The sequence below is a fragment of the Perognathus longimembris genome, chromosome 4 (genome assembly GCF_023159225.1).
Source record: "Perognathus longimembris pacificus isolate PPM17 chromosome 4, ASM2315922v1, whole genome shotgun sequence".
In the NCBI taxonomy this organism is placed as follows: Eukaryota; Metazoa; Chordata; class Mammalia; order Rodentia; family Heteromyidae; genus Perognathus; species Perognathus longimembris.
This window is the reverse complement of record NC_063164.1, coordinates 68,846,197-68,863,263: the sequence shown is the minus strand read 5'-3', so window position 1 is coordinate 68,863,263 and position 17,067 is coordinate 68,846,197. Positions and strand designations below refer to the sequence as shown.

The 17,067-nt window shown below is 38.9% G+C and overlaps 1 protein-coding gene across 1 annotated transcript in view; it reads right to left on the bottom strand.

The window, feature by feature from the left end:
* The window catches only part of Neb (nebulin), a 217,731-nt gene that overhangs the window by 74,508 nt on the left and 126,156 nt on the right, over positions 1-17,067 (bottom strand). The window contains 16 exon segments of the mRNA XM_048345481.1: positions 165-269; positions 834-938; positions 1,714-2,025; positions 2,623-2,730; positions 2,870-2,971; positions 3,142-3,240; positions 3,872-3,976; positions 5,690-6,001; positions 6,095-6,199; positions 7,865-7,969; positions 8,266-8,469; positions 10,819-11,130; positions 12,220-12,327; positions 13,087-13,191; positions 14,298-14,501; positions 15,276-15,587. Of these exon segments, the coding sequence (XP_048201438.1) occupies positions 165-269; positions 834-938; positions 1,714-2,025; positions 2,623-2,730; positions 2,870-2,971; positions 3,142-3,240; positions 3,872-3,976; positions 5,690-6,001; positions 6,095-6,199; positions 7,865-7,969; positions 8,266-8,469; positions 10,819-11,130; positions 12,220-12,327; positions 13,087-13,191; positions 14,298-14,501; positions 15,276-15,587 (2,703 nt within the window).

Genomic DNA, 17,067 nt, shown 5'->3' with positions numbered 1-17,067 from the left:
ACTTTTAAACATCACCTTTGGGGATTATAATTTACCTCTTTCCCGTTTTTTTTTTTTTTTTTTTTTTTTTTTTTTTTTTTTTTTTTTTTACAGAGTTAAGATAATCCACTCAATTCCAGGCACTGACCTGCCAAGTCTATTCAGCGTATACAAAGCAAACTTACATCACTTTGATTGACTGCATTAATCTTGGCCAAAACAATCTCTGGGGGATCAACCACACTGGTAAAGTTGGGGTAGTTTTCAAGGGCATCTTTCTTATATTTTATCTGCAAAGAAATAGAGACAATTAAGGCATGTCTACTCCCACAGGGCATCTGTTCCTACATGGCAGATAAGAGGGGTAGGTATTGGGTTAAAAACAGAATGAGGGGCTGGGAATATGGCCTAGTGGCAAAAGTGCTTGCCTCGTATACATAAAGCCCTGGGTTCAATTCCTCAGCACCACATATATAGAAAACGGCCAGAAGTGGCGCTGTGGCTCAAGTGGCAGAGTGCTAGCCTTGAGCAAAAAGAATCCAGGAACAGTGCTCAGGCCCTGAGTCCAAGGCCCAGGACTGGAAAAAAAGAAAAAAAAAAAAGAACTATTTTGGGGCTGGGGATATGGCCTAGTGGCAAGAGCGCTTGCCTCGTATACTTGAAGCCCTGGGTTCAATTCCCCAGCACCACATATACAGAAAATGGCCAGAAGTGGCGCTGTGGCTCAAGTGGCAGAGTGCTAGCCCTGAGGAAAAAGAAGCCAGGGACAGTGCTCAGGCCCTGAGTACAAGGCCCAGGACTGGCAAAAAAAAAAAAAAAAAAACCCACAAAAAAATGGAATGAACTTCCTGTACCTGATTGACCATTTCCTGGTTCTTAGTAACTCTCACATGGTCCACAGAATCCAGGGGGATCCAGCCAATACCTCGGAGCCACTCCAGGTCAGCTTTGTAGACATGCTAGGAGCAGGAAGAGAGGTGTTCGTTCATACATGGGATTATAGACAGGAGATTGCAAACAAAAGCCTATCTTTTGTTGTGTTTTTAAGGATTTTTCTTTAACAGCTGTTGCCTCACACATTTCATCCTGACTTTATCTGAGCAAAGTTTCTTGAGCCAGTGCTGTGCAAAAGAAAGCCCTGTACTTTAAGGGACAAGGATGAGGTTAGACATATGAGTACAAGAGGATGAAAAGGATCGTTACTTTCAGCTATGGGTGTAAAAGGTTTATCAAGGAGGTGGTGATTGTTGATAGATGTGATAGATTTAGGTATGCAGAAGGATATGGGACATTTGATACAGACCACCTCAGGCAGGTAGAGCTCTTAATTGAGGTTTTGATGTGAGGTGGTCTGTATCACATTCTCCTTCTTAGCCTCACCAAACCTCTGAGTGAAGGATACTTCATGTAGGTTAATCTATCTTGTTTTTCTTCTACTTGTAAGCTTTTAAGTGATCCACTAAAATACTTGGAGCTGTAGGATCCTCAACAAAGCAGCAATGAGGCATTCTTAGGTCCTTATCTAAACCATCATTTGACATTGTCACAACCCCAACTTAACCTCCCTTCTTAGATCAGCTGGTAAGTCTCCATATAACTGCATATAACTGTTCCCTTCTGGGAACAAATACTCATAGCCCAAAGTTCTAAACACTGGTGACTCTGGAATGCTGCTTGTCCTTGTCAGAGTATAATTTCGATTTCTAGATAATAAAGTAATAAAAAACCACTTACGTCACTCTGTAGATCATAGGCTTTCCTTGCCTGAATAACATCATTTTGGTCAGGGTGACATGTCCACTGGCGCAGGTAATGACGGTAATCAATATCACTGACCAGAGTCTGCCCCTCCTTGGCAGCCACCACTGACACCATGTCAGCAGGTATATTGATTTTTGCCTTTGTTTTGTGATAGTCCTGTTTGTAGAGTCTGTCATTCTGAATTTGGCCAGCGTGCTCAAACCACACTAGTTTAGGATCATCTCTCATCGTTGGAACCCCAACATAGTGGCCTTTCTGCTTCACATGTTCAGCTTTGTATTTCAGCTGATGGGAAGAAGAATACAGGCCCCATCAGCTTTGCCAAGCACAGAAGGCAAAGTGGCAGGGGCTTTGTTTTCAGTTTTTTGACTCTACTAACTCTCAGAACAGAAAATAAATAGCACTGAAACAGATATGAAGAAATAGTTATTTCTTAATTTAAACAAAATCATCTAATTTCTAATCATCTATTTTCTAATTCTGGCAATATAGTTATTTGGAAAACTAGAGATTTTATTGGAGGCAGAAAATGTAAGAAAAAATAAAGCATTGAAAAATAGGTTTCAAGCAATAGGTTTTTCACAGTTTTTCCTTTTTGCTATGCTGAAGATCAAACCCAGGACTTGGTACATGTGAAGCAAGCATGTTAAAATGGAGCTGCATTTCAGCCTATAAATGACAGCTTTTGAGAAAGAACAAAGAAACATTAGCAAATGCAAAACCCATGAGATATGAAGGGCAGGAGGATCTCCAGCCCTCAGCCACATCTGCCAAGCTGAAATGCTACATTCTTACGCTAACATCTGTGCCTTGGGCATAGCAGGCATCTTTTCTGGGCAAGGTCTTGTTTCTGCCAAATTCACTCATATGGGGATAAATTACCTCACTCTGAACATCACTAGAGCGATGGGCATGAACAAATGGTACAGCATCTGGAGGCAAAATGTAGCCTGTGGCCTTTTGTTTCTCCCAGCCTTCCTTGTAGAGGTACTAAAAGACAGAGAGTCACAATAGGGGTTTAAAGAGGACTCAGAAAGGAGGGAAAATAAGTTATGTGCATAACTCTTTTGGGTTCATTAGGGTTTTCCATCTCTACCCACAGTACCAGACATCCAGGTAAAATCCATACCTGATCCAGGATCCGGGCAGCCTCCTGGGCAGTGTGCAAGAGGGGGGTTTCTGTGAGAGTGTACTTGGACTTAGTGGCATTCCAGTCTTTTCTATATTTAATCTAAAAGTGGGAGGCAAGTGCACTAGTTACTTGATGTGAAGAAAACATCATGCTATCCAAGCAATTGCTAGCACTAATAACTTCAACAATTCAAGTCTGTATTTGCAAGAAGGCAGAAAAGCTTTACAAATCTGCATGGCTATATGATTTTAGAATAGTCATATACTTACATCATCAAGGATCTCACCACTTTGTTTTGCTGTCACATAATCAACTCTGTCATCCACAGGAGTAAAGTTGAGACTTTCTATTTTTGTGCGATATTTTTTCTGTGAAAGAAACCAACATATCTGTTAGTCAGAGTCCTTCATCTTGGTGAGCTAAGATACGCAAATTTAAGGGTTCTTTATTAGAGGCATAGATGGACAAACATGAATGATATCTTGGCAATTTAGTTTTCTTTTTATAGTTTATAATTTAAACCAATTGATCATCTCTCTCTCTCTCTCTCTCTTTCTCTCTCTCTCTCTCTTCTCGGGATTGAACCCAGGGCCTTGTGAATGCTAATCAAGTGGTCTACCACTGAGAGACTCTCCCAACACTTTCACAGATTTAAAAATAACAATTTTACAATTTTGTTTCCCCCAATGCCATATCATTGTGTATATCATAATAATCCCTGTTTTCAACTGAATAAACTTCTCCCAGTATAATCCTGTCAAGAGATTTTCCATTTCTATAATTTTAAGCATTAATGAGGATGCTGGATATGCTATTAGGGATATAGCACCATAATATCATAAAAACAGTCCAGGATTATTTTGGGAAAATGTATGTCTGGCTTCAATCATACAATTAAACATGCTTAAAATTGCTGATCTAAGAGTGTATTTTGGCTCATGTCATCTTGTTCATGCTCTTTGGAAATGTACTAGACAGCAGGGCAGACTCTTGGAATACCTCACTGAAGATATCCGCAGCATGTTTGGCGTGATTGACAGACACGGAGTCATTCGGCATCCACCCAATTCCCCGTAACCATTCCAAGTCAGCCTTGTAAACAGCCTGTGCAAACAAAGTCAGAATTAATACAGCAGCCCTGGTTTCCAGGCCCTAGTTACTCCATCATTCTGTCTGATAAAGAAAAACAAATCTAAGCACTGGATAAGCCAAGGATGACATACTCAGTCAGGCAGGTAAAATAAGAGGATTAATTAGGCCAGGTAGTGTGACAACCTGGAGGTTATTTTTTCTTTGTAAGGGTTAACCTCAATTCATTTCCAGTTTCTGTTGCCAAGGAGAACACATATCTAGAGCTCTATCTTCTGAATTTTAATGAGAAGTTGGATATTTTTGCTTTTATGCCCACCTGTGTGTGTGTGTGTGTGTGTGTGTGTGTGTGCGAGTACGCACGTGTGCCAGTCTTCAAGGCATGACTGCTGTCCCCGAGCTTTATCTAGTCAAAGCTAGTGCCCACTACTTGAGGCACAGCTCCACTTCTGGCACTTTGGGTGGTTAATTGGAGATAAGAGTCTCAAGACTAACCTGGATTTATACCTTGATCATCAGATCATACCTAGTTACTCAGAGCCTCCTGAGTAACTAGGATTACAGGCCAGGGCTACCAGCACTCAGTTGAAATCTTTTCTTTCTATAAAAATTTTCCTAATCTATATTCGTTACCTGATTTATGTAACTATAACCTTTCTGTATACCACTTTTACAATAACAATAAAAAATTTTTAATTCCTGATCTAAAAGTCTTGACCATTTAATTAAAACTTTTTTTTTTTTTTTACTAAATCTGTCAGTTAAAAAAAAAGATGCCCACTTCCTGTTCATGGCCTATCTTTTTAAAAATAATTATATTTTTATTATCTTCAAGTAGTTTTATAAAGGAGTTACCATTCAACACATCATTTTACAAATACATTATAATGTATCCTTACAACCCCTTACATCATTCTTGCCCATCCAACCCATGGTTTTACTTGGTAAAACCATGACTGCCATTTAAATCCTACAGTAATAATAATTTTCACAGTTTTCTTTAATCTAATAAGCTAATAACACTTTTTTCTTCATTTTTTTTGTGCTAGTGCCAGGGCTTGAGCTCTGGACCTCATGTTCTTTTGGCTCACAGGGTTGACACTCAAGAAAGCCACAATTCCACCCAGCTTTTTGCTGGTTAATTGGAGATGCAAGTCTCTTGAGTGTACTGGCCCAGGCTGGTTTTAAACTGGAATCCTCAGATCTCAGCATCTTGAGTAGCTAGGATTTCAGGTATGACCCAGCAGTGTTTGGCTTCTACCATTTCTTTCTTTTCTTTTTTTTTTTTTTTTGGCCAGTCCTGGGTCTTGGACTCAGGGCCTGAGCACTGTCCCTGGCTTCTTCCCGCTCAAAGCTAGCACTCTGCCACTTGAGCCACAGAGCCGCTTCTGGCCGTTTTCTGTATATGTGGTGCTGGGGAATCGAACCTAGGGCCTCGTGTATCCGAGGCAGGCACTCTTGCCACTAGGCTATATCCCCAGCCCTACCATTTATTTCTTGATATAAAGTTTAGATCTTGGGGCTGGGGATATGGCCTAGTGGCAAGAGTGCTTGCCTCCTAAAGTTTAGATCTTTCCTGACTTTGGTGACTTTGATTCCATGCTACAAGAACTTGTTAGTAAGCAAATTCTTGGCTGTATAACAACACAAAAAGATTTAATGCCGTGAACTTTCTAGAAGTCATGGGAAAAGCACAGAAGATCTCATCTTGCAGTATAGGCCACTCACATCGCTCTGCAGTTCATAGGCTTTCTTGGCCTGAATCACGTCATTCTGGTCAGGCATGCATGTCCATTCGTGCAGGTAGTTGCGATAATCAACATCGCTGACTAGAGTCTGGCATTTTTTAGAGTGCAGGATGGAAAGCATATCTACAGGGCTTTGGAACTTGGTCTTCCATTTGGCCCACTGCAGCCGATATTCTCTTTCATTCTGCAGCTTGCCAGCTATGAGGGCCCACCGGATCTTGTTGTCATCCCTGGCTGTGAGGGTGCCCACGTAGTGCCCCTTCTGCTTCTCATGGTCAAGCTTGTACTTATACTGGAAATGGAAAGACAAAGTTGATGAATCACAGCATGATGCACCTGGGGCATTTGCTTAAAACATGGAGAAGGTAGAAAAGGCCACACTCACTTCACTGGCAATCTCCCGGGAGGCCTTGGCAGCCTGGATAGGGATGGCATCGAGCCGGACATCACAGCTCATCTTCACCTCATCCCAACCCTCGCGGTAAACTTTCTAATGGTGAGAAAATGTTCAATGAAAGAGTACGTGAAAAATTAATTCTGTGCACCATTGGATATGATATAGTCCAAGAGTTTAGGACTGAAAAGGCTTTGTTCTTCTGCATTTGAATCCTAGCCTCAATATATTGCCCAAGGTTTAGAAATTCCTACCTAATATGGAGGAGACCACCTGTGATGAACCGATTGTCCATTGACTCAAGCCATTTGACAGAAAGCACTGCATGGGGATATTGATTCCAGTCCCATGGCCCATTTCCCAAAGCATACACTGGGTGTCCCAAAACTGTGTTGGAAAAATCAGTCTCCAAGCAGTTTATTCAACAAATGGAGAAGTTTGGCACATGCTGGAATCTTTTGAGTTGTGGGCTCTTTCTCACACCAAAGGTTAATTCTTCTTCAAAGATACCATAAAGAACTGCCATAAGGTACTATCCATTTTACAAGGTCACATTTATTCTGCACATAAGTAATCTTTGTGATCCAATGAGATAACCCCTCTCTAGACTTTTCTTGAATTGTGGAGCCAGATGTGCAACTGCATTCTGCTTGTCAATGCAAACACTTTTGTTCCTCTCTCTTCTCTTCCCTTTTTCAGGTTTAACCTGATTCCTGCTGGGAATGGTAATTTTGCCTCCTTTTCCCCCTTCAATATTTATATTATTATTACACTTATATTAGTATTAATTGGAAACTTCTTGACTTAAGCAATTAAATTCTAGATGTTAAATATGTGATACTAAATATGTGATAGGCATCCATGTTTTAATTCTGACTTGAATAAGAATCTTATTGAGAATGAACTGGCCTATGGTTTGAGATGTATTTTGTTTAGTCTCATCAAGAAGATACTAATTTCATTTTTATTTTTACTAAGCTCTTATTTAAAAGGAAAAAAGACAGACTATGGATTTTGTCACAACTTTTAAAGTCTACAAGAATTAGCATATGGTTTTTCCCTTTGTGTGTTACTATTAGGTTTCTGAATATAGAACCTTCTTGGTGTTCCTGGATAAACTTCATTTCAATGTGCTGCTTAGTTTATCAATACTTTAGGGTTTTCCCATTATTAACCTACAGTTTTCATTTGTGGAACTGTCTTCAAATATATTTTGGAAGCCATGACGGCTTTCCTTCTTTTATTAAGCTCCATGGTAGTTTCGTTCCTAAAATTCTCAAAGAATTCTATGAAATTATAAGGGCAATCTGAGGATTTGAGGGGAGAAATGAAAATGTTTTAAAACTCTTTGTTTCTTGCTATTTGTTTTTTATGTTGTTTCCGGGGTCAATTTTGGTAATTTAAAATTTCCTAGAAAATTTCCCATAGAGCTAAGTTTTTAAAATTCATTTTATTCTGCACAGAATTATGATTTTCAGCTCCTCTAAATCCAACATTAACTCCCTTTTCTTGCTTATTTACCTCCTCATTCTTTTTTCCTTTTATTTGTCCTTTTTTCCTTTTCCCAGTTCTGCATGTTGGATCGCAGTAACTGGCCTTTCCCAGGGACTCTGAAGAAGGTTCTGCTCTTCCTTTCCCCTACTCTAGACCAAATTCCACCCCCCCTCCCCCCACCCCCCCACCGCCCAGGCAATCTGCAGACTTCTTGTATGGACTACCTAGTGACTTCCCAAGCAAACCAGAGACTGTTATGGTACTTACATTGCTCACATTAAGGGCGTTTGCTCTAGCAAGATTAATTTCTGGAGTGTCTGGCATTATGTGAATTGATGTTTTGTCTTTGTCCCAAACTTCCCTGTACTTTGGCTATAGAAAGAATAAATAATAATAAAAAATCATTTCACAACTTGTAAGCTTGATACTTTTAAGATCGAAATCTTTTCATAGTAAGGCAAAGGTTTATTTTATGTGAATCTTTTCACATAAGTTATTCAAATTGGATTTGAAATATATCCTAATGCCTTTTGTACTAGCTCTTAAAGAGTTTTAAAAATGCTATAAATGTTACTGATAAATTTTTTTATTGTTATCAGTATTATTTTCATCCCAAAGGTAAATCACCTAGTGAATCACTTGTGATTTATGAAACAAAAGTGACTTACAATACTAATGTTTTCAGCATTTGATTTCGCAAGGACAACTTCAGGTGTGTCTACGATGCTTGTATACTTGAGTTTCACCACAGGTGTTCGATAGACACTGTCACATAGGATTTCCTGGGCATTTTTGACTCTCAGGACTTCTGGTGACCCTTCTGGCATCCAGCCAATACCACGCAACCACTCTAAGTCAGCCTTGTAGATGGCCTGCAAAGTGGGGGGGGGGGGGGGACAGATAGGTAGAAGCAGGGTTTTGTTTTTGTTTTTGATGGTGGATGGTAGAATAAAGGAAGTAATTTTTAATGTTATTTCTTTCTTTTACAAATAAGTAAAAATAGAGCTCTGTTTAGAAGACCAAAAATCAAAGTTGAGCAAAATAAAACATCAAGAAGTGGGTACTCAAAAGGGGTGGGATGGAGTCGAAGGGAATGGGGTGGACAAATGAAGAGAAGAGGGGGGAAATGCAGAAAAGAACTCAATGTAAATCCTACAAGATAAAGAGGAGTGAGGGAAGGGGCGGATAGGGGAAGGATGCGTGAGACTGTTGAAAGGGACAACATTGATCAAGATATATTATATTCATAAAGTGCTTTGTTAAATGGCAACATCTTTGTACAACTACTAAAGATAGCAATAAAGGAAAAAAGAAAAAAAAACCCAGAATACTGGCCTGACAAACATAATTCCCCATATACACAGCCATGTTTTGTTCCATGTTCCAAAGTTAAGAAAACAGTCTAAAACACAGAATGCTGTGGAAGCTGTCTATTTGGGGGTATGCAAGGATGGAATTATAGTAGTATCTAGGCAATTATCATAGCCAATATGTACTTTTTGGGGGGGTACTGGTCCTAGGGCCTGGGTGCTAACCCTGAGCTTTTTTTGCCTAAGGCTAATTAATGCTCTACCACTTGAACCACAGCTCCACTTACATCTTTTAAATGGTTAATTGAAGATAAGAGTCTCACTTTCTTGCTGGCTTTGAACTGCAATCCTCAGATCTCAGCTTCCTTTAAGAAGCTAGGATTGCAGGCATGAGGCACTGGCCTCATGTAGACTTTTAAATCAGTAACTACAGGATGTCCAACCAGCTCTCTGAATAGTAGCCAGGACAATCTTTTCAAAATTCTTAATGCAAATCAGCTCCACATTTTCCCAATCACATCTATTGCTTTAAAGTAAAGATCAAATTCCTTAACATGGAGTAGAGCAGAGAGATGGCTGGCTGGTATAGTCAGCCTACTCTTACTCTTCAGCCTCATCTCCTCCCTTTGTCCTCTGTGTTCTGAATACATTGTCTTCCCTGTTTTTGAGGTCTGCATCAGACTTTTAGCAAATGCTTATCCTGCAAGAACATCTGTTTCCTCCATAACCTCTTAGCTAGCTAAACCATTGTACTTTTTCCAGTACGTTTTCTGACCTCTCTCTTTACGGCACACAGGCCCCTCTTTCTTAGCCATCCCATGGTTTACGGATATTCTTTCTTAATATCTATTTCTTTATGATAAGTGTCATGTCTTTTTCTTCTCCTTCATCCACCATTGTATCTTTTGTGAGAGCACAGGACCTGCCACATGGGTCTTCTTTCAAATTAAGAATTCCATTGCGGGTTTCACAATGTTAAGATAGTAAGTATTAAGACAGTCCCTCCCTTTCCATTGGTACTTACCCATTCTTGGTTATCTATACCTGCTTCTCCAGATATACATGTACATTAGGCACATACAACTATTCTATGTTAAACAACAGTTATTAATTTTAAACAGTCACTGTGATGCCCAGAAACAGTATTTTCGTAACTAGTTAAAAGACATGAATATCAGGTGAAAAACGTCAAAAGGAGAATGAAAACTACTAGAAATTCTACCCAGAGGAAGAATGACATTGCCTGTCTCAGTGCTTAAAATGTGATGGATCTCTAAAATTCAGAAGTTGTGTTTCCTTCTCATTTTTTTAATGTGATCCACAGACTTGTCTCAATGTACTAATGCTCATCAATATACAAAAGCAGTTCCTCGAGAAATGGCCCCAACTACCACTTGATAATTCATTCAAAGTGATGTACACACCTGCATATAACAAACCCATTCATTATTTTAATCTCTTGAAATTCAGGCAATTAAAAGAAGATGGCCATTCTACCCAAGAAATGAATAATCTTATGGAATTCTGCAGTTCTAAAATATTGAGTTGGCATCAGATTAAAAGCAAATCAAAAAGTGTTGTGGGTTAGAGAAATACGATGTCATGAAAAACATCCAGGCAAAGCTCATGTCATTAACCCTTGAAATAATTTGAACTTCAATACATAGTTGGAGGACCAGAGGCACAATTACATTTAATAAACTATAATTACTATATACATCAGTAAATCTATAGAAACAAATCTTTGTATCACTTTCAGCAATGAGAAGGAAAGTTTTCTAAACACATCTGGTCCTAATAGATTTGCTGATATGCTAAAGGACTATGGCTATATGGAGAGAGTTAAGATTTTCTAGTTCATTAGAAGGAGCCATCATTCCAAGCCAAGCTTTTCCTTGGAGACACACTTACATCACTCTGCAGGTCATAGGCTTTCCTGGCTTGGATCACATCATTCTGGTCAGGAAAACAAGACCATTGGTGCAGGTACTGGCGATAGTCCACGTTGCTTGCTAGAGCCTGGCCTTCTTTGGCAGCATTGATGGACACCATGTCCACTGGGATGGAGATCTTGGCCTTGTGGTCATTGTAGGCTTTTTTATACAGCCTGTCATTCTGCATCTTCAATACATTTGCTGCCCAAACCAGTTTGGGGTCTTCCTTGGCATTGCGACATCCAATGTAATGGCCTTTCTGCTTCTCATAAGCTGTCTTGTACAGATACTGCAAGGTGTGAATGGAAGAAGAGGAGTCACTTTCTAATCATATTTTTTTGTAAAGGGCTTATTCAAAAAAACTTCACTGTCTTAGTTATCTTTATTTTGGACTCTACTTTTAACTTCAAACTATAACTTTCATACTCCTCATTAAATTGCTTTTTCTTTCTATGTGTAGGTGTATATATTGGGATACACACATCTCACAGTGAATACCTCAAAGGCAAGGCTGTGGCTCTGAATCATCTCCTGAACAGATGTGTCCAGAGTTCCCCAAACTTCTGTCATTGTTTGCCACATGCAAACATATTGCCACAAGCAAATATAAACAGTATCCTGTCTTACTTCGAATCAAGGTTTTTGTTGTTGCTATTGTTGTTTTTTTCTTTTGTGTGCTGATACTGGAACTTCAGCTCAGAGACCTGCACTCTCACTTGGCTTTTTCCCTTTAGGCTGACACTCTATCACCTAAGCCATACATCCACTACTGGCTTTTTGCTCTTTAATTGGAGATTAAGACTCTCATGGAATTTCCTGCCCAAGCTGGCTTCAAACTGTGATCCTCAGATCTCAACCTCTTAAGTAACTAAGATTACAAGTGTGAGCCACTAGTTTCCTGCTCCAGTAGTTCTTTTTTGAAAAAACAAATTGACTTTTGAATTAGAAACTTTTGACATTCATAACCCCATTGAAATGGAGAATGACCAGTATTTTTGAACACATTTAAACAGCAATGTAACTACTCTAAAAAGTACCTTTTCAGATAGTGCACAAGTGGCACGCAATCTGCATGCCGCACTGAGAAAACCCAGAATTCTTCCTGCCCATCAAATCTCTATGAGCAATTTTAAGTTAACAGATATTGAGAAAATCTGGGGGAAAAATAAAAACTGTGCTTGAACATAAGAACTGTAGAATCAAGCACAGGTCTAAGAGTCTTCTCAAATGGTTCAATGAGTTATTCTGGAATATGGCATTTTGAAAATGATATATTAACAATGACATTAAATCTACTTAAACATAATTTTAAGGGATTAAGTTAAATTCCTAGTGATCTTCTACTGTTTGCTGAGACTGAGGGAAAAAGAACTCTTACATCACTGGCAATATCCCGAGAAGCTTTAGCATGCTGGATTCCAATGGCATCTGCTCGAATGTCATATCCGGTCATCTTGACGTCTTCCCAGGCTTGCTGGTATTGTTTCTGCAAATAGAGGTTGCAATACCATATTCAGTCTCAAGGTGGAACTACTGAGTCAACACGACAGGTCAGGAACAGCTAGCTATTCATGGAACATTGTATTATAATGAACTTAATTCTAGTAGATTTGTAACGACAATTTGTAAAGGATTTCCCCACTACTCCCTAAAATGAAAATTTAGGAGACAGTAAATCAAGTAAAAATTAGAAAAATATATTGGCTGTCATTTTACAGGAAAAAAAATGATTTGCTAAAAAGAAAACAGAAATATCACTTTGAGTTTTATGGGGGTTTTTTTTGGTTTGTTTTTTTTTAGATTTTTTTTTGTTGGTCTTGGGGCTTCAACTCTTGGCCTGGGCACTGTCTCTGAGCATTTCAGTTCAAGGCTAGTGCTCTACCATTTTGAGCCACACTACTGCTTCCAGTTTTCTGGTGGTTAAATGGAGGTAAGAGTCTCACAAACTTTCCTTCCTTGGCTGGCATTGAACTACGATCCTCAGATCTCGCCTCCTGAATAGCTAGGATTATAGGTGCAAGTCACGGGTGTTGGCTTCATAGGTTTTTTGTTCATTTGTTTTGAACAATCATTGTTTATCTCCTTTCAACAAAAATACATCTACTACCAATATACATAGCTACTTATCATTAGCTTAAAAACTAGAAATAAAAGGATTGATAGAAAAATGCCTTTTTGCAAGGCTTGCTTCAGCTCGGTTGCATAGAGGGCACTCTGCAAAGAAAATGAGTGTGCAGTGCCTTACATTGCTAATCTGGATGGCATTGAGCTTGGACTGCAGCATCAGTGGTGTGTCAGCTGGCACGTTCACATTAGCCTTCTCTTTGTCCCAGGCGTCACGGTACAATGGCTGGTAAGAAGGAAAAGCAATGGGAGGGCTGGTAAGTAAATAAATCAGGCATGGATCATATTTAAAATAACAAAAACTTATTGTTGCTCATTCTGATACAAATATAGATCATGTTACCTTCATATTTTGACTTTATAAAAGGTGCCAAGCAACCAAGAAGGTTGAATCGCTCATTGAATCACTCATCTGTGATTTAATATAAACTTAAAAGAGTCTGAAATATACTAGTAAAATTACCCCTTTCTGCCTATTCACTTTTAATTACCGGGCAGGTAAACCCACCCTGGAGATTACTGTGATAATCTGCATTCCTAACCAGGATCTTGCTTCTTTGGCCTAAATTACTATCCTAGTGTCCAATACTGAGATCACCCTTGAGCTTCTCAGCCCATTTCATCATTGAATAGCCATTAAAAAGTGACAGTTTTGTGATTATGGTATTAAGATAGGTCTCAAAAATGATTAAAGTATGAATCACAGTCTGGACATACTTGTGTTGGACAAATCAAATGGAGGAGAGAGACAGTTAATTTGCTAATTGGCTATCTGGACACATGTGTATTGAAAATCTTAAGGCTATGCTAATGGTACACTTTGAAGTACACATTTAGATTTTTTTTTTTTTTTGCCAGTCCTGGGGCTTGGACTCAGGGCCTGAGCACTGTCCCTGGATTCTTTTTGCTCAAGGCTAGCACTCTGCCACTTGAGCCACAGCGCCACTTCTGGCCGTTTTTCTGTATATGTGGTGCTGGGAATTGAACCCAGGGCCTCATGTATACAAGGCAAGCACTCTTGCCACTAGGCCATATCCCCAGCCCCTAGATTTTGTTTTTTAATGACAGTCTTGAGGTTTGAGCTCAGGGCCATTTTGCTCAGGGTTAGTTCTCTACCACTTGAGAGTCACAGCTCCACTTCTGGCTCTTTAGTAGTTAATTGGACATAGGAGTCTCATGGACTTTCTTGCTCAGGCTGACTGGGGACCAAGATCCTCTGATCTCAGCATTCTTAGCATCTAGGATTATAGGCATGAGCCATTGGCACCAGGTTTAGATTATTTTTTTGGATATTTATTCAGTTTGTCTGAAAATGTTCCCATACCAGCTTACCTCACTGATCTGTAGAGCATTGGTCTTTGCCAGGACCACTTCTGGTGTGTCCACAATGCTGGTGAATTTGAGGGCCTCTGGCCTTATGCGATACAACCTTTCATTCAAGAGATTCTGAGCATTCTTTACTCTCTCCACTTCCACTGAACCCTCGGTCAACCATCCAATACCCTTCATCCATTCCAGGTCTGACTTGTATACATTCTACATGGGAGAGAGGAGCATACAATAGGGAGAAAAAGAAAATCTGTTCACAGAGTGATGCAAACCACATACCACTTCTACTTAAGTCAGCTGGGTGGTCAGTTCCTGGCCTTCAATGAATGACATTAAACACTAGCATTTGGTTTCATATCTTTGACATATATAACTAGGACAGGTTCACAGTATCCAACAGAGATTGGTGCAATATCCACAAGTATTACTTGAAATGACAGACAGCAATGGCATATAAATTACTTTTATACCAGGTTGATTTTCTGAGTTTATCCCTTGAAGTCTCTTTTTTATGGACCAGTGGAAATAACCTCTATAGGGGTTTTAGAGAGAAATATATATAAGAAAAAATACATAATTGTGTCTATTTCTCTCTCTGTACCAAACTTGAAACCCAATATTTCCTCTTCATTACATCTGCTTATGAGATTTAGACAAATGAGTGTGAAAGTAGGAAATCAGAATAGCTAGGCCTAAAAATTTCTAGTTAATTACATAGATTTCGGTAAGAGGCTGGTTTTCATTCTGGTAAATAAGATACTGTCACCCTAAGATGAAATCCTTCAAAAGATAGAAAATGCTGGGATGAACAAAAACTTCCCCTATTAATTCCATTAATTGTATGGAATACTTTAGGTTCTTTTAGGATGATCATTTCAATTATGCCTCTAGAGAGGACCACACAGTGTATTCTCAGAGTACTTAATCACAATGAAACCCACAAACACACTTCTCCCTGGAGTCTGGTGACAGTATACGCACATCACTCTGCAGCTCGTAGGCTTTCTTAGCCTGGATCACATCATTCTGATCTGGAAGACATGTCCACTGGTGCAGATAATTGCGATAATCCACATCGCTAACCAGGACCTGGCATTTCTTGGCTTGAACAATTGACATCATGTCCAAGGGTGTGTTATAAATTCCTTTAGATTTCTCATATGCTTTCTTGTATTCTCTGTCACTCTGGATCTTGGCAGCATGTATGGACCATACCAACTTGGGATCATCCTGCAGGCTGCGGAAACCCACGTGATGGCCTAGTTGCTTCCGATAGCCTTCTTTGTACTTGTACTAAAGTTATAAGAAAACAGAGGGGGAAAACATGAATATAATATACTAAGGAGATTTCTTGTTCAGTAACTTCAGGATTTTTCTTAATGGGTTTATCACTGGCTGTCATTATATATTCCAGTTCACGTGAAAGGAATTAGGAGTATTTAAGGTAAGTTCTTGGAGGAAGTAATTAAATTTGAAAGGAAATGATACAGTGAAGATGAATAATAACTTAAAAATAGCTAACATTTAATTTACTGAACAGTCACTGTATATCAGATATAATTATGAGAATTTCAAATGTGTTAGATTGATCCATGTCAAACTAAGTTTTTCAGTTAAAAATTGCTGAATACAGGCAAGTACAGTTGGTTAATTCTCACAGTGTCACTAGGAGGTAGATTCTACCATTATCCTTTATTTCATGTGGATGAAATAAGGTATAGTGTGGGTAACAAGGTAATCTGGCAAAGGAAACATTAACTTAGATCATCTCTAAGAGAACAGATGTGACCTAAGGTAGTGAAAAGTCGTATTTGTAGTTTTATAGATAGCCAGGAAACATGCATGCTTCAGAGATAGAAAACAAGACTGTTGGCTTCCATCAAAAGCTGATGTAAGACGTCTGTGGACAAGGGTAATACCCATTTAGGGGATGTCTTAGGACTACAGTGAGATAATGTCCTTACAAACATGCTTGAAAAATCATAAGAAAGTTTAGACAGAGTGGGGAAAGTGAAAACTGGGATTAGGATGTGATTTTTAGAAATGGATATATCATATTGGTGGGGGGGGGAGGTGTGGTTATTGGTTCTTAGAGGTAAGAATGAGGATGAAGAAAGAGACAGCTGGATGCATAAGATAAAGAACATTGAGAAAACCAGACAAAGAAAACAAGGTGGCATGAAGATGTTGAGCTGGAAGCAGGAGAGGCTGGGAAGGATGATTAGTCTGTTAGCAGGCTTCAAAATCAGCATTAAACAAACTTGAAAATGTTCCTAAAATATTATATATAAGCCTCTAGTACAAAATGTTTTATATAAAATGGAATTTCAGCCTTGAGTCTTAGAGGAAACATTCACATGTCAGTTATACAACTGACATACAACTGCTATACAGCAGAGAGTATGAGAAATATTTTGGGGAAGAAATGACAAGGTATAGTTCACAAATGCTTCCAAACTTTTTCATGAGGATTCTTCATGCTCCTTTTTATTAGAAGCAATGCAGAAATTATTAACCACATTTATGTTTAACTTAATTTTTAATGTCCCACTTTAATATTTTTCAAGAGAAGAAAGTCAGAGGGAAGGGATGACATTGTCTAAAAAGAATGTACTCATTACCTAACTTATGAAACAGTAACTCCTCTGTACATTACCTTTATACTAACAATAAAATAAGATTTTACAAAAAGAGAAGAAAGTCTGTAACACAGACATAATGCAAATATTGCATGGATTTAAAAAATTCTTGAAACTAGCCCGATTCACACCTA